Genomic DNA, 25,136 nt, shown 5'->3' with positions numbered 1-25,136 from the left:
TTAAGACTCGTATTTTAGGAAAAGTATTAATTACGCATCTCTAGTTCAAAGTTGTTTAAATACAAACAACTTGAATATTTGGTGTCGATCTGTGCATACTGTGGCTGAAGATACGACGAAATGTAAACACGTCATGTTTATGCTTTGGGTAAAATATTGATAAATATTATTCATGATTGTTGTGCGGGGCTCTTATTGGACTTTGTTGTGTTCTCACGCTTCGTAACGACCTGATTTGAATGATTCATTAAGTAAAATAAAATCGTGTCATATTTTCCAAATGGCTGTCTTTCTCTCTCTACTTATTTGCTGCGTAATTTTTGTCATGTAAAAAGTGAGTTTTGCGTGTATCAACGAATGCGAAAAAATTGAATACTAATTTATAAGTAAATGAGACGAGATAGGACGAATGTACAAATTTTATATGAGTTCGTCTCATCTCGCACAATTTCCTGGCTCATGTGAAATATCACCTAACTTATTTCCCATCTAATCTCGTCTCACCGAGGACCCTACATATTTATTATTCGCTTTTAAAGAAAATCATAATATTCACTAAACACAACTTTTCTTGAAAAGGTGGTGCTCACCTTTATATTCAAAAGGTCCATATTTATAAATAGGTCACTGCACTTCTAAAATATTTAAATGCGACACAATGTTCGGAAACGTTTAAAGTAAGTATACATATAAAGATGTGCCTAGGGAAAAATCGTATCGTTTGCTCACTTTGCAGGGGAAGGGTGACTATTCTTAAAATAAATATTTAGGAGAGTTTTAAAAAGGATGGCATGAGCGAACAAAATAAGTATCCACCGACCTCATGTCCTGCAAGGAAGAGGGGGGAGAAGAATCGTAGCCACAAAAATAGAAAGGGTGGCATATTCCTCTCCCGACGCTGAACTGGGTCACACGTCAACTTCTTCTCTCCAACTGGACACCCTTCCTGTCTAAATAGGGAAATTTATGAAGCGCCTGGTTTTTGCATAAATAGACAATAAATCGGGTAAGTTTGAAATTTAATTGGTAGTGATTTTGCAAGCAAATCTTCCACCGGGCCGACGAGGACGGCAATTGCATTTCTTGTTTAGTACTATTTTAGGCTCCAACTTTATTTCAGCTAATTGATCTTGAATTGTCAGTTCTAGTGCAGTATGGAATCCGAAAAATATCCTGTCATCCGTCTCATAATTGACCCTAAAATAGAAGAAATGCTTCCCAATAACACCAAAACTAATAAAGGACCTTCACCGTTCCCCCAGAGATCCTTTATGAAAAATTGTTTCATCTGCGAGAAATCACAAATTGAGAATTCTGGGCAAGGACAGGAGTTAGAGAAAGAACGGGCCGAGCTGTTAAAATTGTTGGTGGTAAATTCAGAGATGCGACTAATGGAAGTTCATCCCTTGACTTTCGACGCCCAGAGTGACACGACCTGTACAAATTGCCACACAGCGATGGATGCAGTTTGGCAGCTGCATAAGCAAATGGAGGCCGTGATTCGGGAAATTGACGGTATCGTTAGAAAAGTTAGAAATACGATGGAACAACGCGAAATTGTCGAAGGTAGGAGTTTTTTACAAGGATAATTTATTAACTTGATGTTAATTGAATTATCTTGATGCCATTGTTTATAAAGGGGATGGTCAAATAGTGGACGTGTCGTCGTCTTTTGGATATTTTAAGAAATTAGAGGTGAATTTGGTTGATGACCTAAACTGTGAGACAACTGCATCCGCCGACCAGATTTGTACCAATAGGGATAAAGGCGTTTCTGGAAAATCGACCAACACTGAGAAAATGGATGAGGAAGGTAAAACTCGAATTTTTATAATGCAATAACTTTGAAAAATACGCTACATAATATAGGTATCACTATTTACGTATATCTGTAACCCAACAGTTGATCCGATTCCCAAACTTGCCAGGCGGAGCGTTCGTTGCGAAAATCAAGCCCCTAAAAAACCTTGTGATGAACCACGGCAGAAAAAATCAAACCACAAGTTGCCAATCCCGCTGCCAACAGTTGTATGCGCTTCGAAGGTCAAAAGGAACGAACACCCTAAAAAGATGCGTCGTCAGTGTGCGGGTTGCAATAACTTGTTCAAATCACCAGGGCATCTCGAACGGTAAATAATTACGTTAATAATTACTCATTATGGATGATGGTTCTTAAAGTCATAATGGAGGCTAAATTTCAATGATGAACTTATTAATCGATTTTTACTGCCAACTAAAAGAATGCAAACGAAAAGAATGCATTTCACTATTTATTTTTCATTATTTCCCAAACAAATGCAGTAATTTTGAAAGTAACTATTTCTGAGTTAGTAGTTGGAACGATGACAGAATTTATCATTGCGATTTAGACTAAATTGTTAAGTGACTTAAAATCCAAGTGGTAACTTAATTATGAATTACCAAATATTATTTCTATTCCACAGCCATATTCGTTTGCGTATCTGCGAAAATAAGAAATACCGGAGGAGGGAGAGACGATCAAAGGCGAAGAAGGGGGCATCAGAATATAAGATTGAATTAGGGCTTACCATTACCCTGAAGGACTATCCCTTTAAATGCATAAATTCCCTCTGTGGACAATCTTTTAAGAAAAACGAGCATTTAGCGGACCACCTAATTCAGTGTGAAAAACGGGCATGTCTTGGCTGCCACGTGTCCATCCCTCGTGCTGAGTTCGAGCGTCACCTGGGTTCCTGTGTGAAAGCCAAGTTATTACAGACAGCAATGGAGGCATAAATAATTGGGGCTTTGATCGTCGCCAACTGTCCATTATTCAGAATTATTCAGATTCTCAAAAAAATATTTGAGAACTGGATAGCGTACTCAGGAGTGAATGGATTTGAGATTATTTAAAATGTTGTGTCCAGCAGTAAGATCGCCTAATTTAAAAACTTTGTTATTTGTATGCTAAAATAAATATATTTGTGGTGCTCACATATGTAAATACTTAAATAAATAATTAAGTATTTCAAATACTGTATTTGACGAGGGAACGTTTTATTTAGTTTTATTATTTGGATATTTTGTTAGTAATTTTGCACTGTATCACAATTTACATACACAGATTTGTGTAACACTTCTTATTTGAATATTGCTGGTGCATGAAGATGTAAAACCATAAATAACGTAAACCGACGGGACAAAGCATCTATTCCTGGTAAAGGGTACATCGGTTTATTGAAAAATATGTAATTGGTTCACTTTACAAACATATAGTGCAAAGACAACTTAAGCCATTCAAATAATTATTACTATTTCTGGTACTAATGAACACACGACGGGACTGTTGAGTTGTATTACATATATGTTTGTAAATTACCACGATTGTTATTGTTGGAAAAAATGGATGGATGCAGTAATTAATTACTTATTTCCGATTAAAGAATTAGAATCATCAAGTTTTTAATAAAAATTACAGTTGTTTAATTAAATTTGCAGACTCAAGTGACACACTCGTTATACGATGGTGGGGGAGTATTTCCGGAATGATTACGTTCCACCGATTCTTCAGCAGTTGGTCGTGTGTCGTCCTGGATGGATAACTCACTTAAGGGGGGACAGCTGGGGAGATAGTTTGTACTTCGTGATACAACGACCGTCCTGGTGAGAGGGATCGTATTTGGGGAGTCTGATGGTACTGCGGGAATTCTATTATTTCCTCCGGTGCGGCATTGTTGGTAGCATTTGTAGTGGAGGTAGACGAGGAATATCAGAAAAAGGAGGACGCCTCGATAAAATAAGATTTGAAGAGGCGCGAAAAAGAAATGTTTAAAAATTTCCCCAACTTCCCTGGTTTCAATTGCTGGACCATGGCTTGATTAAGAAAAAAGATTTTGGACTTTTTAAAATCTATTTATGATTACATACAAATATTTTTAAAATATTTCAGCACTTTAAATTTATTTATACAATTGTCAGAACAATTTAACCCCAGTGTTATAATTGAAAGTTTTAGGAGGAATTCTATTGCAGGAAAATTTAAAGAATGGCAGTTTCCAAAAAGTAAATGTCTCTCGTTTAAATGTACAGACCATAGCAGCAGTGAAATTTCAGTAAAATTACTACAGAGAGAAATATGTAGAGTGCATGTAAGTCTTACTCACCGATATTTACTTCTTTCATTCCCTTTCCAAATTGTGGACATGGTTGGTGTAAACTGTGAATGCAACCATACCTGTTCAAATTTTTTTTGTTCATTCGAAATTCATTCATTTCGAAATTCATTTTCACTATTCATTTAATATACATTCATAGTAATGAATTATTCATTCATTCTTTATTCACCCCATGTATTTAACATAGGGGGAAATATGAATGAATAAAAAATCCACGCATTCATTCTGAAATTTGGAATTATTCATTTATGCTTCATTCATCGAATGAATAATTCACCCATTCATTATTCATTTCACTCTATTTGAATGAACGTGAACAGATATGAATGCAACTACTGGAGAAAGTGGAGAAAAGTCAGCTGTCCGGTATAGAACCAACTTTACCCACGTTATTGGTTCGATGGTATGGAACCAAGGAAGGGTGTCGAAAAACACCGGATATTTTGTATGTAGTGTAGATACATCGTATTTATTATCATAAATATAATCATTGCATTTAAAAATTTTAATAGCCAGTCAAGATAGAAAAAATGCAAAAATTAACAAAAATAGTCGGCAACGGCTTTTCCAACTTTAATTTTTCGGTTAGATATTTTTAATTATGAACGTACCTAATTTGAATTAATGAACCATTATGAAGAATTCTAAACTTCTCAGTTTAAATTAAATTATTTCAGACAACGCTAAAGGCTCAAAAACAATATGGTGTGAACCAGGGTTTGGTTGTGGTGGCGTTTTCTCGGATTAGCATGCATTCTCCACTTTGTTCATGAAATTCGGGCCCCCAAAAAATAATACCAGACATGCATTCAAATGTTAATTTAAAATGCTCAGGATTAAATTAATCAAATTAACCGACGGATATATCTAACATGTATTAATTACTAGAGTAAAGCCCGTCCTTGTTGTTGAATATCACGAAAATCTACCAGACTATCGATATAATTCACAGAAAAGTTTGTCTGAATGTGAGTGAGGAAATAATGACGACGACGATAATAGCAGCTACCAATTAACAAACAATAGTTCGGTTTGAGACACGGAGGAGAGTGGTTGGGTCTCTCTCTCTGCATTTCAATCAACTCTAAGTTACGACTACACAATTTGACACACAAGTTTTCTTTCAACTACGAAATGGAGCTGAACCAATTGTGTGAAAATTTGCGTACACTCTACATCGACAATTTCAACAAGTTCGCTGAACAACTTGCTGCAAATCTCAACGAAACATTAAATCGTTGTTTCAAAACTACGGGACAGTCATCTCATCGTTCTGAGGGGGGCAGAAACTTGAGTGCACGTCTTATCAAATCCGAACCGCGTTCTCATACACCAGACCGAAGTTTTTCTGTTTCATCACCACACCCTACTTTGTTTCGACTCCGAGATGGGGGCTGGGACAGAGGCCGCTCTTCCAGCCATCATCATCATTGTCCACCCAAGGGACGCCTGGGGGGACTGTACTTCCGGCGACCAGTGTCTCAAGCGGGACGCCGTGGAGGCTGCTGCTACCCATTCCGCCAGGTGTGGCGCATATGACGTTCGACGGAGGTGGCGTAATTTGACATTCCTCGCATCATCATACGTGGCGTGGACTTTGCTCTTCTCCCCTTGTCAGCAGGCAAGGATTGTTAGAGCACAGTATCCATCTCCTCACCTCGCATCTTCTCCTTCCATTCTACACGACACACCTACGACCGGATGCTGACATCTGATCTACATTCTTCTATCCCCCACCCTCAACTACATTATACAGTTTCGTCGCCCCTCACCCACATTCGTTTTACTGCAATCAGCTCTGGCCTGGATTCTTCACTGACTCCGCTACATGCGACGCAATTATTATTATTATTTTCTTCATCTCACTCCTATGTAAAATGATTAATCTTCTATGTATGAATATGTAACCGAACTCATTGTTTTATGAATGTCAAATTCCTCTTACTCATATTTTTATTGTTATTTTTTATATAACCATTTACTGACTCTGTAAAATTGCTCCTTTATGGGCCCGGAGAGGCCGTGAAAAAGGAAGAATAAACATACATACATACGTACATACATACATTAACAAACAATTGCATTCACAGCAGCTATTTATTTCTTTAACTTGGCACTGATTATCATAGAACCTTCTCCAATGGATGTTAGTTGAGAAGTTCTTAAATGGGTTCTACATAAAATCCGCAATAAATATTAATACGCCTACGGAGAAGTTGTAATCTTGCCTAAAACTGGAAAACCTGTCTTCGTGGCAGAACCACGTAAGCAACCTTGAATTAACCTTCAGCTACCCAAAACCTGAACTCAGTTAAACAGAACTGGTACCCAAAGGTGTACAAACACAAACAAAGCATATGATGTTACGAATTACATACAGAAAAATCATACGAATGCATAGCCTGAAATTTGCCAAATAATAAATAGTTTTTTTGTTTTATTTTCCATAAAAAAAATTAACAGTATGCCAGTAAATTGCAGGGCTCCACTCGCCGCAAACTCCCATCCGGAATCCATGTTTGCCACAACAACACGCATCAAGTTATCCTTTTAATCTTCATACGTACCTTCTAAAATGTGAGATCATCGTAGTTTAAGGAGCAATAGTAGCCTCACGGATTTCAAAACACATTCATCCCGGGCCCTCACCGTGTCCAATTATGTTGAGTTGTCTAGCTAATCCTACCTGCCACTATGCATACGAATTAATATGGACCTGCGTGGATGGGATGCTCAAAAATATTTAAGATCAGCTACTGTCTAACTGATAGCGCAATCTCTTCGTCTCTGATTTTGCTGGGAGTAATTTCAATTTGTTCGTCCAAGAAAATAATCAGACCGTATTTCTGCCTTTACATTTAAGTACGCTATGATTGCCTTGCAAGTAATTTATTTTTTATTTCCATACTTTAGCATGGCCTTAAAATACATCTGCAACTATGTGCAATTATAATGATAAAATATTGACCTATAAATTAATTAGTGAACAGTGTCGGTTAATAGAGCCGTCTATGTGTCACTGTATTCCGCCAGGATCGCTTGCGCCCCCTTTTCCGCTGTTAATATGACTCCTCCATTCAAATTGGCATTGGTCGTCCTTGGCATCACACTGCCGTCAATGGCACGCAGCCCAGCAATTCCTAAGACCCTGCAGGACAAGCGAAATATTGGATAAGTTGACCTTATGAGGAAAGTATAGCTTAGCGGGCAAGGTTTCTATTTTGCCCACTTTTAAGCATTTAGCCCAGTGAGAGGGATGGTTTTGAAGTTATGCTTACTTATACTGATAGTCTACGACGGTCATGGGATTTCCGGGAAGCCCCATTGCGCAAGTTCCAACGATATGGAGCCATGAGTAGCCACGTTGATGTACGTAGCACATCCAGTACTGGTTAGATCGGTAGGGGACTAATCTACAAGCCTCAGGAATGCTTTCCGTGTACGCCACATCCATTGCTTGGAAGGAGGTAGTGTTCTCCATAACTTGCAGGCCAAGTTTTATCCCTTCATACGAACAAAATGGGAGGATATTAGTTAAAATCAAAAATAGTGAAGTGTCAACGTGGTGCCTTTATTTAAAAAAAATTGGTTGAATTTCTGTTGATGGTCTGTGCATGCAAAATGGAGATAATTTGTAGTCACTTTTGTAAACTTGTCAAGTTCAAAAACCCCGCCATTTCTTGACTCGGGCCAGAAATGGCGGAGTTTTTTATCTTAAAAATTTACAAGATGTGGAAAATTGTCTGTATTATTAATGCACAGAACATAATTTGCAGCCTTTTTGTAGACATATTTACCTTCAATCATAACTTCCATGTCGGAAAGTACGGTAAAGAGTTTGAAATCGATAAGTGCCAAATTGACATCGCTTCTCTCCCCATTTGCATAATTTGTGGAATTGAAGCCGATCTCGCCCACGGATTCGGCCCGATTTAGAATGATCTGAAGCGCCAGTGGAACCCTGGTCGTGCCATCGTGGATTAAGCCATGTTGCGCAAAAACAATTTGGTAGTCTGGCCAATCCGCTTGATTGTTCGCTCTTGCTCGTGACGACGTAATAAACGCTTGCGGACCGACGTCCAACCGGGTCAAGAATCCGGTTCGGTTAGCTTCTTGGTACGCGCTTATCTCCGCTTCCATATCGTCAATGCGCCGAAGCAGAGCGGGGTTTGCGTTATTGGCGGTAAAACGCAGCACGACGGCGGAATGATCGCGTAAATTTTTTCCCACTCAGGGCAGATTGATTTCTACGGGGATCTAAAGTGGGGGAAATATATGTAAGAATGGAAAATTTAAGTTTTAACGGGGTTAATTATTTCTTACGCCTGCCGCAGTTAGAACGTCTTGCGGACCAATCCCGCTCTTCATGAGGAGCATGGGGGACGAAATTGTGCCCGCGGAGATGATTACTTCCTTATTGGCGTGGGCAATCTGGGGGATTCTGTGTCGTTTATAGACGACTCCATAGGCTGTTTTTCTCTCGTTGATGAGGACCTTAGAAGGGATTGAAGAGGTTAAATACATATTATTCAAAAAACGAGCAGGGTACACTCTTTGGTAAATTTTAAAAATAACAAAGTGCTCTTGTCGCGAAGAGTTGAATTTTTATCAAAAATAAATTTAAGCACCTGTTCAACTTCAGAATATCGTAGAACCGTGAGTGAACTTCGCGTGGATTCGAACGGTTTGACAAAAGCGGTGTAAGTGCTTTCTCGCTCGCCATTTTGGACCGACATTGCAGCGGGGGTAAAACCTATAGTTAAAGTTCAAATTAGATATTGCCACGGTTTTAAATAAAAATAAAATTATCTTACTTTCAGTTTGATTTCCGTTGGGGTCTCCTGTTTGGTAACCAAGTTCTGCTGCTGCTTGGAACCACGACGCCAAAATTGGTGGCATGTCCGTATTCACGGTTAAGAGTCCGCCAGTTGCATAAAATTCTGGAAAATGTAGTTATAAGTGAATTAATTGAACTATTAGTAAATTATTTCTGTCGGTTTTTTGCTCAACTTTTCATAAATTGAGTATATGTGTACGAATAAAAATTACCATTTCTACTCTCCTCCACGATCAAATCTCCAATGAAGTTCTCATAATTTTTAAAATGATTTAAAACATTGACATATCGCCAAAAATCGTCTCCAGTGAGTAACGCGAAATTGTCATAATCACGTGGGTTGCCTCGATTCTGTAATTATTTTTGGCATTTTTATAAGTTTTAAGGTAAAATTATTTAATTAATTTATAAGATTTTTATGATTTACATAAAAATTGCCATTGTGACTTCCCGACCCTCCAAGCATTCGACCGGTGTGGCTTCTGACAATCTAAAAACAATAAATACGTGTTAAAAAATGTTATATTCTGTCCCACAAGCTCAACTTACCCCACCCCCCTCCTGATCAAAATTTAATTGCGGGACGGACTCGAAAATATTATTGATTGCGGGATTCGTTCCCACGAATTCGTTAAGAAACGGATTTGCCGCCGTGGGTGGCGGACTGCCGCCGCTTTCTAGTAGTAGAACGGTATAAAATTCTGACAGCCTGCCCGCCACGAGAGACCCCGCCGTACCGCCGCCCACCACGATGAAGTCGTAGGTTTTTATTCGCGGTAAACTCAGGTCGGCGTCGAGCTCGGTTTTTGTCTTGTGGTAATCGTCTTGGCGGTATTTCTCTGCGTCTTGTTCGACCAGGAGCGACATGGCGGTGAGAATGAATGAGGCGGCCAACTTCATGGTTGTTTCTGGGGCGAAAAGAGACTTCGATTGCGGAGAGGCTTCGGTCCAACTGTGTGGGGCAGGGGTGTGAACCGTCGGGTTTTATACGCGTTCAAGTCAAGGTTCTACTTATGATGCAATACGCGACAAATTTTGATCGATTGACAGAATAATCCGCAAGATTGATGAATCACGCAGATGTGGCAAAGTAACAAATTTATTTTGGTGGTTATGCGTTCTTATCGGAGATAAATATCATGCAGTATGTATAATTGCTTAAAATTGTCAGAGAGTAAGTGATTGATTGGGTGGTTTTATAATTGATTCTGTCAGGCGATTGGATAACGGAATTCTTGCTTCGTTTCGTAATTAGGGGAACTAGGTATTGATTTTGATTAGAGCGGATAAATTGTATGGGGGGAATCAGTTAGGAAATCGAGTGTTTGATGGATGGTTGTACAGGTTAATTATAAATAAACAAGGAATTTGCATATCATTGACGTACAACAGTTTGCTATTACCCGCGTTCGGCTAAATCCGAGCAAGCCGGGTAGCTAAATAAACAAAATTAAGCGATTAGTCACTAATTGATTAACGGAAAAAAGAAACTGGATCCCCCCAATGAATTGGAATTTTGTTACAGTTAATCTCTTGTTACAGCCTACTTGAAAAGATGGACAGTTTAATCTTGACGAATTATTTTGTGCACTTCAATGCTCCGTATGTTCTGCATTGTTTTGTAAATAACTATCCCCATACATAACTTGTTGAGTGTTTATTGCGAAACGTGTTGACAGAGAAGTTTGCAAATACAGTTATGTATACAATTGACTGAACATCTGCTTCTATCTCAATTTGTTACACAATTGATCAAATTCTGACAGCGTTACATAGCCAGATAAGCAATTGCTGTTCATGCTTAATACCTAAATATCACGTAATTTAGCATGGAAACAGTACATGCTTGTAGCAAGTCTTGGAATGAGATGAGAAGAAATATATTCCGACGGAAATTTTAGACTATGTACATTCTGTAAGAAATGAATAAAGTTTATGTATATTGTAGGAACTGTTTAGTATGTAGTGGATGACGAAGGAGTGTCAGTTGAATGTCCAAATGTTTCCAGTCTAATTGGCTGATATGGGTAGGATGATATTATAAATGTAGATTTGGGTAAAAAATAAAGATGAAAATACTATCCAAGCGAGATCATCGATAAGGATCATGACTATCGTAATTATTAAGTCAGATAAGGTTGATTTTAATTCGGGACGGTTTGACAATAAACATATCTCGCTACTTGTAAATCGATAGGCTCAATGGTAAACTTCATATTTGGGAGTGTATATCATGAATATAGATTCGAATAAGCTCAAGGTTTGAATTCAAGGCTGTTTGTGTAAGCTAGGATTGCCGGTGAGATCAGGTGATCGTGGGATGGGAAATAGGTGCGATCGCACACGACTCAGATAAAATCATGGAGATGAGACAAACTCATATCAAATACATCCGTGTGATTTAATGTGAGCCGAGATCTGGAGGATCTAACCTGTGTGATAAAACGAAAATTTCGGAGCGGATATAATTTTGAGGTAAGTTGTTAAATTGATTTATTATTTCTGGGGTTACCGTTTCTGACGAGTTTACAATGTCATATTTTTAAGATTAACCTATACTTGACCCTGTATTATGTATTATGTATTACGGTTGGAGTATTTAAACAAGATACAGACAGGTCTCTCCAAAAAAGTTGAGCAAAGATTAAAGATCTCTTCAAATCATCACGAATTCTTCGTGTGAAATGGTCTTCTCCCCGACCTTGGCCGTTGTTCCCCGCAGGAAATGAGTCGTCACTCTGTCTCCCATAAAGGAATTTTTCATTTAGTGGTTGATATATCGCTGTTTATGCAAAGTTTGTGTAACCTTTTCGAGTCTTGCTAGAATTTCCTGCTTCTTGACTTTGCATCGTTTATTTTGAAACCAGACACGGATCAGGCGAGGGCTAAGGTTTGTCAGTATTTGCAGTTCTTCCTTCTCAATGTCGTCTGGCCTCGGATTTTTGGCGAAAGAAGTGCGATGAATTTCCAACTGCTTAGCAGTCAGGACGGTTCTGACGCGAATTGTGCGGGTTTCTTGGAATAAAAAAATCTCACTGTACATAAAGTTTCACATGAGTGGATTACTTACTTGGATTGACGTCTCCAACCGGAAGTTGGGAAACGTTGGCGGATACGATCTGAAAGAATTATTAGCCGCCAATTAAGATTTTGAAATTATTTAGCATGTCTCTCCCTCACCGGCTTGGTTTCTCGTGCACGCCTCCGATCGCAAAACCAGTTGCGAATCTTGGTCTGATTCCAACCGGTTAATTGCTGGAGTTGGTATAATTCCTCTCTGAGAGGGTATGCATTGTGGGTGTACCAATCTTGCAAGATGTTGAGATTTTCACGGTCGACGCGATCTATGATGGTGATGATTTTTTCAGAATTGTTTAAAATCGCATAGTTAATTACTAATTTAATTATGCAATTTTTACTTGCCTTGGGTCTCTCGTTGCGGAAGTAATCCAGCTACTAGACCGAGTTGAAATATTGCTAGGGCACATATCACACCTACACCGTCTACATGGGGAAAGATCTGGGAGTAGCATAAAAAGAGTAGTAAAACAATAACGGATTTTGTGACGCGTTGGCAGACCAAGGATGGCTTTGGTTTCTCCATTTTCAGGAAACTTTTCAAATTTTGGAGGAAATTTGTTATTATTATTATGGAAACAAATATTCCGGTGTGGAAGAGGATGAAGGTGGGTGAAAGATAATTGGAAGGGTGAGTGAAGGGGAGTGAGGGCTGAAGAAATCTTGCTTGAAGGACGCTCAGTCCTCTACAGAAATGGCAGATATTCAGCAGTAAATCCCTTATTTTGACGATGTCCCTAAAACTATGAATGTTTAGTATAAGGGTTTGTCTCTAACCCAGTCCACGGCGCCCCTGGCAGTTTCCCACCACCATTGTAAGCTGAATACAGTTGCATATATCCATTGCGACCCTGTAGAAGGGTCTTGTATTTTAAATGCATACATACAGTGCACGAGGTCTACTCATGTTGCTGGTGATTGCACATTTTATGGAGAGGTTGCCATTTCTGAAAGGTTTGGACCAGAGTTGTACGTAAAATATGTATTGACAAAATGCTGTCCTTTTGGAAATACTTTCTGTACAGCGTGAAGTTCTGAGAGGGAATGATGGGATTATTAAAATACGAGTCTCAAGCGCCACCCTCATGGGAAAAGAAGTAATGAAATAGTGGCGTGAAATTAGGGTTAGGTGATGAAATAATAAAATAAATGTATGATTAAGAAATGAGTTTATTAGAATTTGGTCATCTCATGAAATACTTCTTTGTGGAAAAATTGGTGAGAAATTTAATTAAGTACAAATACTACGTCAATAGGATGCGATGAGACAGGCCAAGTCTAATCTCATTACCTGGTAGAACTTGATGGATGGGTAGTCAAGATGACATCTCACGTTAATTGAGACGAGGTGAAATGAGACGCATGCAGCTTATATGAGTTCATCCATACTTTATTGGCAAGGAACGTTATTTATGGTACTTTTAATGATGAGTTTCCTTCGACACGAATTATAAATTGTGCATGAAGTGAGGTCAATGAACCGCAATGAAGGTCTGGTTATTAATTGTGCTGCACAATTTGTGCATTACTCGCTAAACCAGGCAGAGCGGAAGGACAGACTCCTTCTATGCATTCATTAGTTATGTTGACATGAAAAGTGCAACCCATCGGTTGATTTTGCATTGATGAGAAAGTGCCCATTAATGTTTTTCACGCAAACAATTTATTGACCAACTTTCTTAAAATATGTAAACCCATTTTTGCTTGTGATAAGTATGGTTGTCAGTGAGATGCGACGGTCTCATTAAAGATGCCATTGAATGAGAAATACGTGAGATTCGAAATAATATGAATGTGTGACATGAGACGAGTATGGATGGAGTCAATGACCACCATTTATTGCACACTGCAAAATGTGCAGATATTTAATTGGAATTAAAGCCTTCTTGTGAATTTCGCTGGCTGACAAAATTTGTGCGAAAAACAGATTCTGGCCAATTCATTCACTGCGATAAACTACAGTTTGCGGATTTTTCCCTTGATTGGAGAATAACTTGAAGCTCTGCCAGTGTAATTTTTCTTCTCCAATTCGCGTTGCCAATTTGCCCGAGCAAACGATCAGGTGTTCAGAGTGATACTTGGATTTTGTTCGGATCAAACTTTTTTTGTCGATCTTGAAAATTATGATTAGAAAATATTTTGAAAAAAATTTTTGAAATCTGGAGGATTGTTTTGAATAGATTGGATGAATAAATTGTCTTAATTCTAAAGTGTTTCATTATTAAATATAATACTTTATGGAATTTATTTGTATTCGTTATGTCGAACTATTTTCTTGTGTAGTATCGAGGGGCAATAAATACAAAGATACGTCCTCACCAAACATTTAGCAAATAATTTGACAAGATTTAAAAACATCGCTAATATAGCTACTACTTTCTCCCTTATTTGGTCGCCAACAACAAGGTGATCGTGTGGGACATCACTCCGGAAACGTAATTCAAAAAATAATCCATTTCAATCCCTCTCCTTATAGTTTCCACTGAACCGAGATACTCCAAATTAATCGAGTTTGGCAACAAACTCTTAACCACTCTCCGTCTCACCTTATCATTGCCGTGATTATACAACATTTTACCGATAAACTTTCTCGACGCGGAGGACGCCTTTGCTAAAAAACTGACAATGAACCATTCCATTAAGCTGGCCGAGGTAATCATTACGACACAAATTAGAATAACGACGACCGAAATCTGATTTCCATTCGCAAAAAGGACACACTGCAAAATTGCGTGGTACAAACCGAGGATAGAAATTACGAGGAAGATTACATGGTGGAAATAAAAGGGTACAATTTGGCCGAGAAAGTCCGACTGGAGGGTGGTCATTATGGTCAAATTGTGGTAAATTTGGATCGTTTTATCAAACTTCAAATCAACCTGGATATTTTTCCACCGTAAATTTTGTTTGGCCAAGAACGGAGTGATAAATTTTGTCCACAAGTATAAAACTATTAATGGGTTGGCGATTACCAAAATCATGAGGCTGTTCATGGACATGACGATTTGGCAAGAGAAGAAAGTTAGGGAGGAGATGATGATATGGACGGGGGACGAGGGGGGGATGCTAGTGCGGAAATAAGATTGGGAAATGGTGCGAATAAAATCGAAGATGGGGTGATGTTCTGAAAATGAAGTGGTGAAGACCATAAGTGGAGTGGCGTAATCCATGAAGAAATAGACGGCAGTAAATATTTTGACGATGTGAGACGATGCGGTGTGAATACTGGTCCGGCCGGAGAGGTTGTGGTGCAGAAGGATTTCTGAGAATTTGTGAGAAATGAATTAATATTGGATATTTGGTTGTCTAGGAAGGAAGCTGATTTACAGGGATGGCGAAGGGTAGCAATTTACAAGTAGGGAATTTTGAAGATAGTACAGTCCGAGTAGAGGAAATAAGTAATAAATCTGAGCGGGATCCAATCTGAGAGCTAACCTTGAAAACGTTTGTCCAACTGTAGGACAGATTCGAAATTGTGAATAAAACTTTCCTGGCGGGAATATCCTGTCAAATGGGAAACGTATTGTATTCCAATGAGGAAATATACAGTTTCCTCAAAAGTTAGACAAATGGTTTTGATGTCGCCTTCATTCCTGGTTTTAAATACGAGGTACGACTGTGCAAGAAGGATTGGTTGGAGTATAAATTTGAGCCACATTGAGAATAGATGGAATGATTTGTGATGCCAGTTTTTGAACGAAGTTGGTTCTGCCCGACAAGTGGCGGGATTCCATGCTAAACTGTACGCGGTGTATAGCGAGTTTCTCTGCGCGGTTAGAATTATGCGGCGGAAGAAATAAATCCCGTTCACGTACCACATGATGTTGAACTTGATTTTTTTTTACAATTGACTGTAGAATTTGTATGTCGAGTTGGTGAGGTCCCGATGGAACTGGAAGGATAGAGAAAGGAAATATTTTTCCTTGACGATATATTAAATTGGTTGTTGAAAATTGTTAAATAAATATCTGGTTGATGTAAATACTAAAGTGTTTTATCCACATTTACCTATAGTGATGGCACCTATTATTCTAGGTAAATAGTCGACTTGCGATTGTTCTTCGCCACTTATTTACAATTAAATTAAATATAAGTTTTGATAAATGGCAGAATTGGAAAAGTTAAAGTGAAATTACAGAGTACAAAAGATGTATTTTTGAAAGTTATGAACATATGAGACAAGCAGATGCCATAATATTGTAATTGTTTTGATGATAATTATTATTTGTACTTTTAGATAAAAACTTATACAGACATATGATAGGCAGTATTTTCACTAGGAAAAAAGAGGAGCCTAATAATGATAATAAGGGATAATTAACAAATTATGTAACTATTGTAATAGATGCTCTTTCCAATTTTATCAGCTAATTTGAATTGAGGAAGCGTAAACTCTGGCCTGGCTGGCTCAACGTGTACAATTAAATTATTAATTCAGATTTGTTAGTATCATTTGCAGTCAATTTAGAGGAATATTTGAAACCTTATCTACGCAATTGTTATTATCATAGTGAAATACTTATGTAACAAAGTAAGACTTACGAATGGGTTGGTCCGCTGTTCATCAAAGAGTGCAGGAATCGCAAGTTATTAAGACAAAGTATTATCGCCATCCCGAAACTAAGAATCTTTTTTTTCAAGAGTATATGTGAAGCTTTCAGACTCCCATCAAGATTGAAGAAGAATGTGGTCTCGCTTATATACCCAACTATAACCAGAAATGTTTTAGCCAAACCCTGGTTCTTTACAGTACACTGTTAATAATCTGGTAGAGTCACGATGGTAATAATCTATCGGTAATAAAGTTGGTAATAATATTCTACCAGGTGGTGAAAATGTGTTACCAGGTGGTTAAAGTCCGTTACCACTGTGGTACCGAAATAATACCACACGGTATAACTTATTATTACCATCTTGGTAGAGTCATATACGTGTGCTTTTCGGTAATGTTTATTACCTGATTTTTGTGAGTGTATATGCTGTAATGAAAAATAACCAGAATCAGTACATTTGCCATCCGGCCTGACTAGGTTCTTTCACTTCGAATGGTTATTATACATAAATCAGGTGGCTTCTTATTTTCTATTATGTATTCTCACATATCTTTGACTATAAGCAAGATATGCATTGCACTTTATCGTGGCGAACTGGAGGATCAATTAATCTGGAAACTTATCCGACACTTTGAGGAGATTAATCTTGGAAGGTATACTATATGTATAAAAGGGACTGATATTGACGTATAGATAAGTCATACATTTATGTAAAATTATATTTCAGAAACTATGAACGAAGCGACCTATCTAATAATTATTGCCTGTTTTGGAGCAGCTTTGGCCGCCCAAGGTTACAACCAAGCTATCGTGTTTCGAACATCACGGTCTAAAATGGGTAAGCTGTGGTCGGCGCAGTAAAATTAGACCAGTTGTGCTGAGAATGATATGTATAAGGCTTATCAGTTAGGAGAATTTTCAGGTTAGGTTAGCATTTGGTTCCGTTTTATGCACATATCCGTTGGCAAAAGGAGTTGAACGAGACCAAGTTAATGGGTGGATATACATACATACTAATTTGAGATGAAGGGTGGTCAATAAGAAACGAACGTGGACGGTAATGGTGTTAAATATTGAAGAGCGTAAATCCGGTTAACCTGTCAACCCTTCATAATACTTTATATTTCCCGTGTATCCTAAGTACATACTTTTTTTACGTACTCATGAACAAGGCGGCGACACGGATTTCAAAATCAAAACCCTTTCTACATACTTCTTTCCATCGATTCTGTAGAATATTTCATCGCATTTAAGAGTGAATTATTTGGAAAATTGGAGCTTAATAACCAGCCCCTGTTGTCGAATATGTCTACGTCAGCCTAGTTTCACCTCAGTCCTAAAATAAATTTCTAAATAATTATGATTGTTTTTTTTCCGAATGACTACAACATTCACGGGCACCCTTCCACCTGTGCAAAGATCGTTTGATGTGCTTAATAATATGGAGACCATTTTGCTTGACATAGTGAATAAACTACGGCCAGCTTTATAGAATCATTTGCCAATTCGTCCTCTATACATGCAAAAGAATTGGCTGAGAAATTGTCGCGAAAAATTAAAGACGACGTCTTCCAATATTTTGCCTCGCATGAAGATGGTACATATTTACAGAGAGGGACATCCGAAAATAGTAAATATGTAATCATGTGCCATTATTGCTGAAAATGTGTGCCAATAAGTGCCACTATTTTATTTCACAATTAAGTTCTGTTTTAACAGCTCCTCCCACCATTATCCCATTGTGCACTGAGAGGAATAAACTTTCTCCATCCGACTGGGATTGCTTGGCGATGGATGCAGCCCGACTAATGGCCATCTTGTGCTTTATGCCATCCTTCACCATTAAATTACGGAGTATGCACTACATTGTTAAGTAGAATTTGAAAACATGCAGAACATAAGCTTATTTATCCAGATTGCGAGGCACAGATTGATTTGCAGAGGTACACTTCACGATGTAGCATTGTTAGTTAATTGCCTATGACATGTGACTATAACATTTGAAAATAGTAGAGCTGCAGATTCCACCTTTGCCTTGTTAAAAATCACAGAAGTTGATAAAACGTATCCAAATTTCGTTACCAAGTTGAAGTATTAATTTTTTAAACCGTTATTCAGGCCAGGAGCCGTTCTAAAATTGTGCCAAAAATGTAGCCAAATAATTTCTAGACATGTCAGAAATCAATTTCGGTTGAGATGTTTCATTATTGTTTTATTATAAATTGACGAATGTCTAGGCATTAAGCGCCAAAAATCGAGTTGGAATTCCTTCATATGAAATTTTCCCTCTTCATCCACTAGTGATGTCGCAGTGGGCGTTCTTCTGATTTTCAGAATCCCTGTACTGGCAACCATGCACCCATTCCTTAACACCTGTTCCATTGTTGTCCACCAGGACAACATTCCCAGGAATGTTGTCCACCAGCCAAGGAGGTGAACAAATGTGACGGAGGTTGCATGCTGAGCACAGCGGTGGAAGGTGGAAAACAGGTCGTAAAGGTGATTTGCGACGGCAAGATGTTCGACTCCAGAAAGATGGCGGGATAAGGATTCAAATTAATTAAAATTCAAAATGTCAAATGCAAAAATAAATGAAGAAATGAATTATAATCCGGGCGAGAGAAGCCTCTTATTTTATTAACAAAATTGTGGTGCATAAATAAGCAAATTTCTTATGTAAAAATCTACCATACGCTCCATGGCATGGGAGTAAATTTTGCATAGTGAAGGAATTCGCGTTATTGTAGTTGAAAATGAGTTTGTAAATTTTGGGAAATTGAGCAAGCTTCGCGAGTCTCGTTGGCAAATTTTTCTATCAGTAAAACGGTAGCAATTTTTTCTTGCAAGTTTTAATGCATGTCAGCATCGTTTGGTATCCTTGATATCAATAATTTTAAATTGGATAAATTTCTGTGAATTGCGAGATTCTACGGAAATATCTACTCTTGGCCGTCTGTGGTTGACAATCGAGAAGAATCATAAAATAGTGGGTTTAAATAATAATATTCTGTGAACACGAAATAAATTGGTACAATATCAATTTGTGAGACAAATTTTAATAATTATTTTTTTAATGGGCAATCTGTCACTATCTAGGTATGTATGTAGGTGTTTATATAATATTAAGATTTAGTGTTGAGATATAAATCATGAAAATTTGTACATTAATATATTTCCAGAAACATGGATCCATATTGGGCTGAGCTTGTTCATCATCCTGCAAGCGCTTCAGTTAGTTTTTGGGTTTATCCTTTTGGTTTATGGATTGACGGAGGTATGCTGTATCATAAAATTATTGTTTGTATACTTAAATGCTTTTGCTGAACTTTTCTTGCAAAATTGGGATTCGTTTAAAAGTACAAACCAGAAGGTTGTTTGAGAATTTTCAGTTCAACTTATAAGTTTCTCTGGGGACAAAATATGTAAAGGTTTGTGTGCAATTGTCAGCTAAAAATTAAACACCAGTTTAGCCAGAGTTCCGCAAATAAAATGTATTAAATTTGATATGTATTTTAAATTTTGTAAAAGACTTTGAAAAATATTCTTAACTTATGCAGCACTCTATACATACACCCAACATACGCTTTTTCGACCACCCTGTATATAATTACTTTCTTCAATCTACTCGGTTTATTCTAATTAACTTCTACAAATTCGGGATTGGAATATTATTCTTTAGTAGGAAATTTTTGCTTTAAAATTGAATTGATTTCTAGATAGCGGCTGAGCGAAGCATAATCACGTCGTGGCTGACGTTGAAGGTCGTGTCGGCATTCATCTGCGCAGATCTTGATGGGACGAGTTTTAATTTCAAAAATAAGCGGACCCGTGTTTTTGCTGTCCTTCCAATACTGGCAATTGCCACACACTTGTTTTAATTCGCTCAAAAATAAAAAAAGTTACGGCGATTTTAAATTTCGGGAGTTTGTCTGGGAAAATATTTAAAAATTCCGGCACGCGCCCAAATGCGAGTATTGAATAAAGCGAAAATACGGATCCGCTTATTTTGGTGGTGAACGAATTAAATTGATCCCATCAAGATGTGAATATTACATGAGAAAACCCTGCATTGTCAGTGCATGCGAGACTTGATAAAAATAAGAGTCTCCTTTCTTACAAACGTCGTGACCCTGGAGCCCTCCTGCGCAGAGCATATCTTCTATAATGGCCAAGTCAGTTCCCCACCGGGCGATACAGTCGGGTCTGGTTACTTTAGGCAGAGTAATTCTCTGCAGTTGGAGCGGGAAACCGCCATCAGGTCTGGTCCATCCCCATCCCGCTGCGATAAGGACATCATCGTCGGCAGGCTCTTGTGCACATAGTGGAATCGTGTCTACCCTTGGGTGTTGGTCGTCAGGGTTTAGGTCGACAGCGGTGTTCAGAATGATGATGCCCACGTCTGGCCCTGTAAAATCTGGCGCTCTAATAAAAAAATTAAAAAAGGTAAAAATTCTGCCAAAACACTTCTATTTGGTACATATTTTCATTTTTTGCGTATGGAAAAAGTAGGCCAATTTTGGCAATCATTTACCTAACGTTAATAAAATGGTACCGAAAAAATGTGAAAACTAAAACACTAATGCTGGTGGGAGTTATATAAGTAAAAGCAAACTAAGTGATTTGCTGACCCGCGATATTCTGGATGTGGAATGACCCTTTGAACCGATTTTGGCTGGATAGTAGGCTCACGCGCATATATATTGTGCGCACCGGCGAGAACTAACAGCCGCCGTGGACTAATCAGCTTATCATTCTCCATGAGGCAGTGTGCCTGAAAAAGTACACCGTTTCATTACAGCCCTAGCATTTTGTGGCGTTTATCTTACCGCGGTGGCAACTCGGTCGACGCCAATGAGGGTGCCGGCACACTTAATGTTGCTTTCCCCATTACCATTTGGATTGAGTACGTTAATTGAGACGATCCATGGAAACTCGCCTGCAGCGGCGTTTTGTCCGTGTATTATCAGGGGTGTAATAATACCTGAATTGTTCATCGCGGCGGTGGAGACTGGAATTAGGAGTGCAAGATTTTATTTCCTGTACAGATGGTATGCAAGAGTAAGATTTACCGTGAAGATTGGTCACTATGTAGACCCATAATGCGAGAGTTGTCCGCATCTTGCCCTCTAGATATTGAATACTGTTGACCAAACTTCCTTAAATAGTGTTTATGTAGACAACCAACGTAAATGTATACGGGCACAGGCCGCGGAACGAGTGGGGGCATTTAACATGGTAGGATATCCTGGGGAGGGGTTTCTTAACATTGGAGGGATAGGAGGCTTCAAAATTTCCGTGGGGGCATTACCCCCAGGGTTCCGTGGCCCCTGTATACGCGATTTCTAAGAAATTGAGGCAGCAGAAGTGATAACCACTGCTTCGTATGGTCCGAATGTTAGCAAATACATAAATTGATGTCGTAATTTTCCACGAATATCAGTTAGTAAGCAGGGTTTCCAACACAGGTTTTTTGTGTCGGAGGTTTTCTGTGTATCTTGTGTAATACGGGGTATGTTGTTTGGGATTGACAAGTAGGTTATATGCGTAGATGGAGTTATGAAAGAACGTTATGTATAAAAAATCAGATGCTTAAAGCTATATATTGATGCATTAGCTAATTTAATTAAGTTCTTAGTATAATTTGTGTGCAATATTTGGTCTAATGCGATGTTTGAAACATTTCGGCAGTCAGTAGTCAGGCATGAGTATACTAAATTCGCACCTTGAAGGCACCAGAAATGGCTAAAAACTCCTTTTTTTAAATTAATTACACTAGGGTAAGTTTCTATTCCGCCATGCGATAAGACATACGAATTTCTCTTAAACCTATATTTTTGTTGGCTAAAACAAACTTATCTCATAATGTACTTCCTACAATTACTTTTTACCGGTCTTTCGAACATACAGGTCTTTTTTTTGCAAATTTTTTTGACAATAACGCCATATATGCGTTACCTTCTGAAAAAAAAAACACAAATACACACATGCCCGACATATTTGTGGCGTAAAAACATAAAACAAGTTATGCGGTAAAACCGCGATAAAATACTATTTTTTAACACTAAATAAGTTACATTACATGATTATTCACACTAATACTCGAATCTGAGACATCCCGCCATAAATAAAAAACCTGGTCGATTTCGAAAAAATTGTAAATGAGAGAAATCTAAGTTGCACCGTCCTAAAGAAGGTCCCGCTTTGTTTTAGTTAAAATATAACGGCTTGGCTGTACCTTTGATTAGAATTTGGCAACTCAAATTGCGAAACTTTTCACAAATTCGAGCGTGGCTCCGCAGGGAAGCCCTATTTCGAAAAGAAGGTCCTGACGAGTGCCTTTCCCACACCTCTCAGGATTACGATTCCGTCGAAAAAAGTCAAAACTTCGACATGTTTCTTCAGTGAGAATGAAATTACCCGAAAATCCACATTTTGAATTTTCGCGCGTCAGGTGAGCATTATTCGAATAAAATTGCCAACCAAAAGTTGTAGCTGTTCCACCTATGGATATAACCCTGTCATCAATTTTTCTTTGTCATGCACCCAAATCATTTACGGAGCTATTTAGTGATTAACGTGCATCAAACGCTAATAGGTTGGTATTTCAGAAAGTTTTCTAAATTTTGAAAAACTGTATGCGTGCTCTATACCTATATTTGAGAAGCGGTCATAACGTTCTTTCACATTATCCTCCTATCTTGTAAGGTTTCGCCACACGATCTTTTTTATTTAACATTGGCGTGTCTGCTAACATACTATACCTTTCCATAGGTCGGCAAAAAAGTGTCCTGCGTTCATTGAAATGTCCTGCGTCATATGGAAAATGTCCTGCGTCCATATGGACGCAAATCGTCCTGCGTCCATATGGACGCAAATCGTCCTGCGTCCTGTGTCCATATGGGCACTTGTCCTGCTTATCCGATTAAGCATTATCGTCGGCTTAATTTTAAAATCAGCTAAGTATAATTTTTAATTAATTCTAAAATGAGTTTGAAATTTTTCTTAATTTTAAGATGAGCTAAGTGCACGTAAATACTATGTAAAATGGCTGCACTTAGCTTATTTAAAATTAAACACAGAGTACACTTAGATCTCTTTAAAATTAAAAACAATTTCACATAGCTCATTTTAAAAGTATACAAAAATTGAACTCAGCCTATTTTTAAAATATGAAAAATTTGCACTCAGCTTATTTTAAAAATATGCAAAAATAGCACTTAGCTCATTTTAAAATTAAGTCAACGTTATGTCTATTTCGATAAAACAGTGTCGTGCGTCCTATTTTTCGTTCTGAATCCATCGACCGTTTTCAGTGTCCTGCGTCCATCGTCCTGCGTCCATCGTCCTGCGTCCATCGACCATTTTTAGTGTCCAGCGTCCATCGTCCTGCGTCCATTGGAATTTGTTAGTGTCTTGCGTCCATCGTCCATCGTCCTGCGTCCTGCGTCCATCGTCCATCGTCCTGCGTCCATCGTCCTGCGTCCATCCATCGTCCATTTTTTGTGTCCTGCGTCCATATGGACGCAAAATCGTCCATATGGACGCGTGTCCTGCCGATGTGTGTACCTTTCAAATCCAGCTAGTGGACGTAAATGGAAAAAATAGAAAAACACTGGACAAAAAATAATGAGTTGCGAACCAACTCAATGCTCAATGCTAAATGAGTTGTGAAATTTATTTTGTTTTGCAAATTGCGGAAAAAATATTACGAAGTCTGAATTAGTCAATTTAATTATTTGCAAAATATTTGCAAAATAACGAATTAAAATTAACTAATTAAATTAACTAATTCATACGTTATGCTGCTTCAGTTTTAAATGGTAACACTGCTAATTGAAAAAATTCCGACATAACAGAATGAAATAAAAAATACTCCCTTTTGTAACCTATTGTCTAAATATATTTTCAGGACGAGAAACAATGCGGTCAAAATGGATAATTTCCCCTTTCTGGACAATCTTCATCCAATTAATCGTGTTGTCCCACCTCGAGGTGAATTGTTCACAAATCACTTCAGACGATTCAACGAGATACATAACGTCGTTCATCACATTAAACGGAAGTTACGTTTGGCAAAAATACATGAATATCGACAACTCAAGAAACGCGGGATTCGTAAACCGGTCAACGAATGTAGTATCAACCACTGTCTGCAGCTATGAGGGAATTTTGAAATCAATGCAGGATTCTGAATGGGGTAAGACTTCGAGTGCAGGAAGGAATTGCGAAATTATAAAAGAAATGTTTTTAAATGAAATGTTTAGGAATCCACGGGAAGATAGTGTTGGGGATAGACGTGGTTGGCATCAACGGGAATCTCGATTACAAGTCGAAAAAAGCGTACGAGGATAGCGCGAAAAATCGTACCGTAAAAACAGTTCAAACAAATAGGACGTTGTCATTTAATGTTCACCCGTATGGAAAACAAACTTATTATAGAAGGATTTTCATTGGTCCCGGGATTTATCAGGTGCGTTTAATTAACAATTCTACACGAATTTTAGATGGTGAAAGTTATGGTGAGGAGGGGTT

General features: G+C 38.1%; 4 protein-coding genes and 1 long non-coding RNA gene across 5 annotated transcripts; 1 reads left to right on the top strand and 4 right to left on the bottom strand.

Annotated features, from left to right (window-relative positions):
* Positions 1–1,154: 1,154 nt before the first annotated feature.
* On the top strand, positions 1,155–2,910 carry LOC118433437. Its single transcript, XM_035845368.1, has 4 exons — positions 1,155–1,566; positions 1,640–1,813; positions 1,904–2,129; positions 2,445–2,910. The coding sequence occupies exons 1-4, from the start codon at positions 1,155–1,157 to the stop codon at positions 2,755–2,757; spliced, it is 1,125 nt and encodes a 374-aa protein (XP_035701261.1). The 3' UTR covers positions 2,758–2,910.
* Positions 2,911–7,145: 4,235 nt separating this feature from the next.
* On the bottom strand, positions 7,146–8,276 carry LOC110862253 (glucose dehydrogenase [FAD, quinone]). Its single transcript, XM_022111433.1, has 3 exons — positions 7,934–8,276; positions 7,415–7,640; positions 7,146–7,284 (listed from the first exon to the last, which is right to left on the bottom strand). Exons 1-3 carry the CDS (start codon positions 8,274–8,276, stop codon positions 7,146–7,148), a joined length of 708 nt encoding a protein of 235 aa, XP_021967125.1.
* A 90-nt stretch (positions 8,277–8,366) lies between these two features.
* Positions 8,367–9,873, bottom strand: LOC110862252 (glucose dehydrogenase [FAD, quinone]). Its single transcript, XM_022111432.1, has 7 exons — positions 9,523–9,873; positions 9,401–9,463; positions 9,186–9,324; positions 8,951–9,076; positions 8,765–8,889; positions 8,460–8,630; positions 8,367–8,393 (listed from the first exon to the last, which is right to left on the bottom strand). Exons 1-7 carry the CDS (start codon positions 9,871–9,873, stop codon positions 8,367–8,369), a joined length of 1,002 nt encoding a protein of 333 aa, XP_021967124.1.
* Positions 9,874–11,567: 1,694 nt separating this feature from the next.
* LOC118433448 lies at positions 11,568–12,313 on the bottom strand. Its single transcript, XR_004833376.1, has 4 exons — positions 12,154–12,313; positions 12,044–12,092; positions 11,780–11,988; positions 11,568–11,711 (listed from the first exon to the last, which is right to left on the bottom strand). It is a non-coding gene; the product is annotated as an uncharacterized LOC118433448 (long non-coding RNA).
* Positions 12,314–19,836: 7,523 nt separating this feature from the next.
* Positions 19,837–21,722, bottom strand: LOC118433436 (coagulation factor IX-like). The gene is made up of 5 exons (XM_035845367.1): positions 21,674–21,722; positions 21,431–21,612; positions 21,233–21,375; positions 20,722–21,026; positions 19,837–19,883 (listed from the first exon to the last, which is right to left on the bottom strand). The coding sequence occupies exons 1-5, from the start codon at positions 21,720–21,722 to the stop codon at positions 19,837–19,839; spliced, it is 726 nt and encodes a 241-aa protein (XP_035701260.1).
* Positions 21,723–25,136: the final 3,414 nt, after the last annotated feature.

The sequence above is a fragment of the Folsomia candida genome, unplaced genomic scaffold (genome assembly GCF_002217175.1).
Source record: "Folsomia candida strain VU population unplaced genomic scaffold, ASM221717v1 Fcan01_Sc052, whole genome shotgun sequence".
In the NCBI taxonomy this organism is placed as follows: Eukaryota; Metazoa; Arthropoda; class Collembola; order Entomobryomorpha; family Isotomidae; genus Folsomia; species Folsomia candida.
Note: the sequence above shows the minus strand (reverse complement) of the source record. Positions and strands in the feature narration are given on the sequence as shown.

Coding starts and splice junctions, on each gene's coding strand:
- LOC118433437 (XM_035845368.1), top strand. CDS start 1,155: ATGGAATCCGAAAAATATCCTGTCATCCGTCTCATAATTGACCCTAAA. Junction 1,567..1,639: donor ACAACGCGAAATTGTCGAAG/GTAGGAGTTTTT, acceptor TTGTTTATAAAG/GGGATGGTCAAATAGTGGAC. Junction 1,814..1,903: donor TGAGAAAATGGATGAGGAAG/GTAAAACTCGAA, acceptor GTAACCCAACAG/TTGATCCGATTCCCAAACTT.
- LOC110862253 (XM_022111433.1), bottom strand. CDS start 8,276: ATGGAAGCGGAGATAAGCGCGTACCAAGAAGCTAACCGAACCGGATTC. Junction 7,641..7,933: donor CATGGAAGTTATGATTGAAG/GTAAATATGTCT, acceptor GTTCGTATGAAG/GGATAAAACTTGGCCTGCAA. Junction 7,285..7,414: donor GTCGTAGACTATCAGTATAA/GTAAGCATAACT, acceptor CTTGTCCTGCAG/GGTCTTAGGAATTGCTGGGC.
- LOC110862252 (XM_022111432.1), bottom strand. CDS start 9,873: ATGAAGTTGGCCGCCTCATTCATTCTCACCGCCATGTCGCTCCTGGTC. Junction 8,631..8,764: donor GATATTCTGAAGTTGAACAG/GTGCTTAAATTT, acceptor ATCCCTTCTAAG/GTCCTCATCAACGAGAGAAA. Junction 8,394..8,459: donor ACGTTCTAACTGCGGCAGGC/GTAAGAAATAAT, acceptor CCCCCACTTTAG/ATCCCCGTAGAAATCAATCT.
- LOC118433436 (XM_035845367.1), bottom strand. CDS start 21,722: ATGCGGACAACTCTCGCATTATGGGTCTACATAGTGACCAATCTTCAC. Junction 21,376..21,430: donor TCGACCGAGTTGCCACCGCG/GTAAGATAAACG, acceptor GTACTTTTTCAG/GCACACTGCCTCATGGAGAA. Junction 19,884..20,721: donor GCTCCAGGGTCACGACGTTT/GTAAGAAAGGAG, acceptor TTTATGATACAG/CATACCTCCGTCAATCCATA.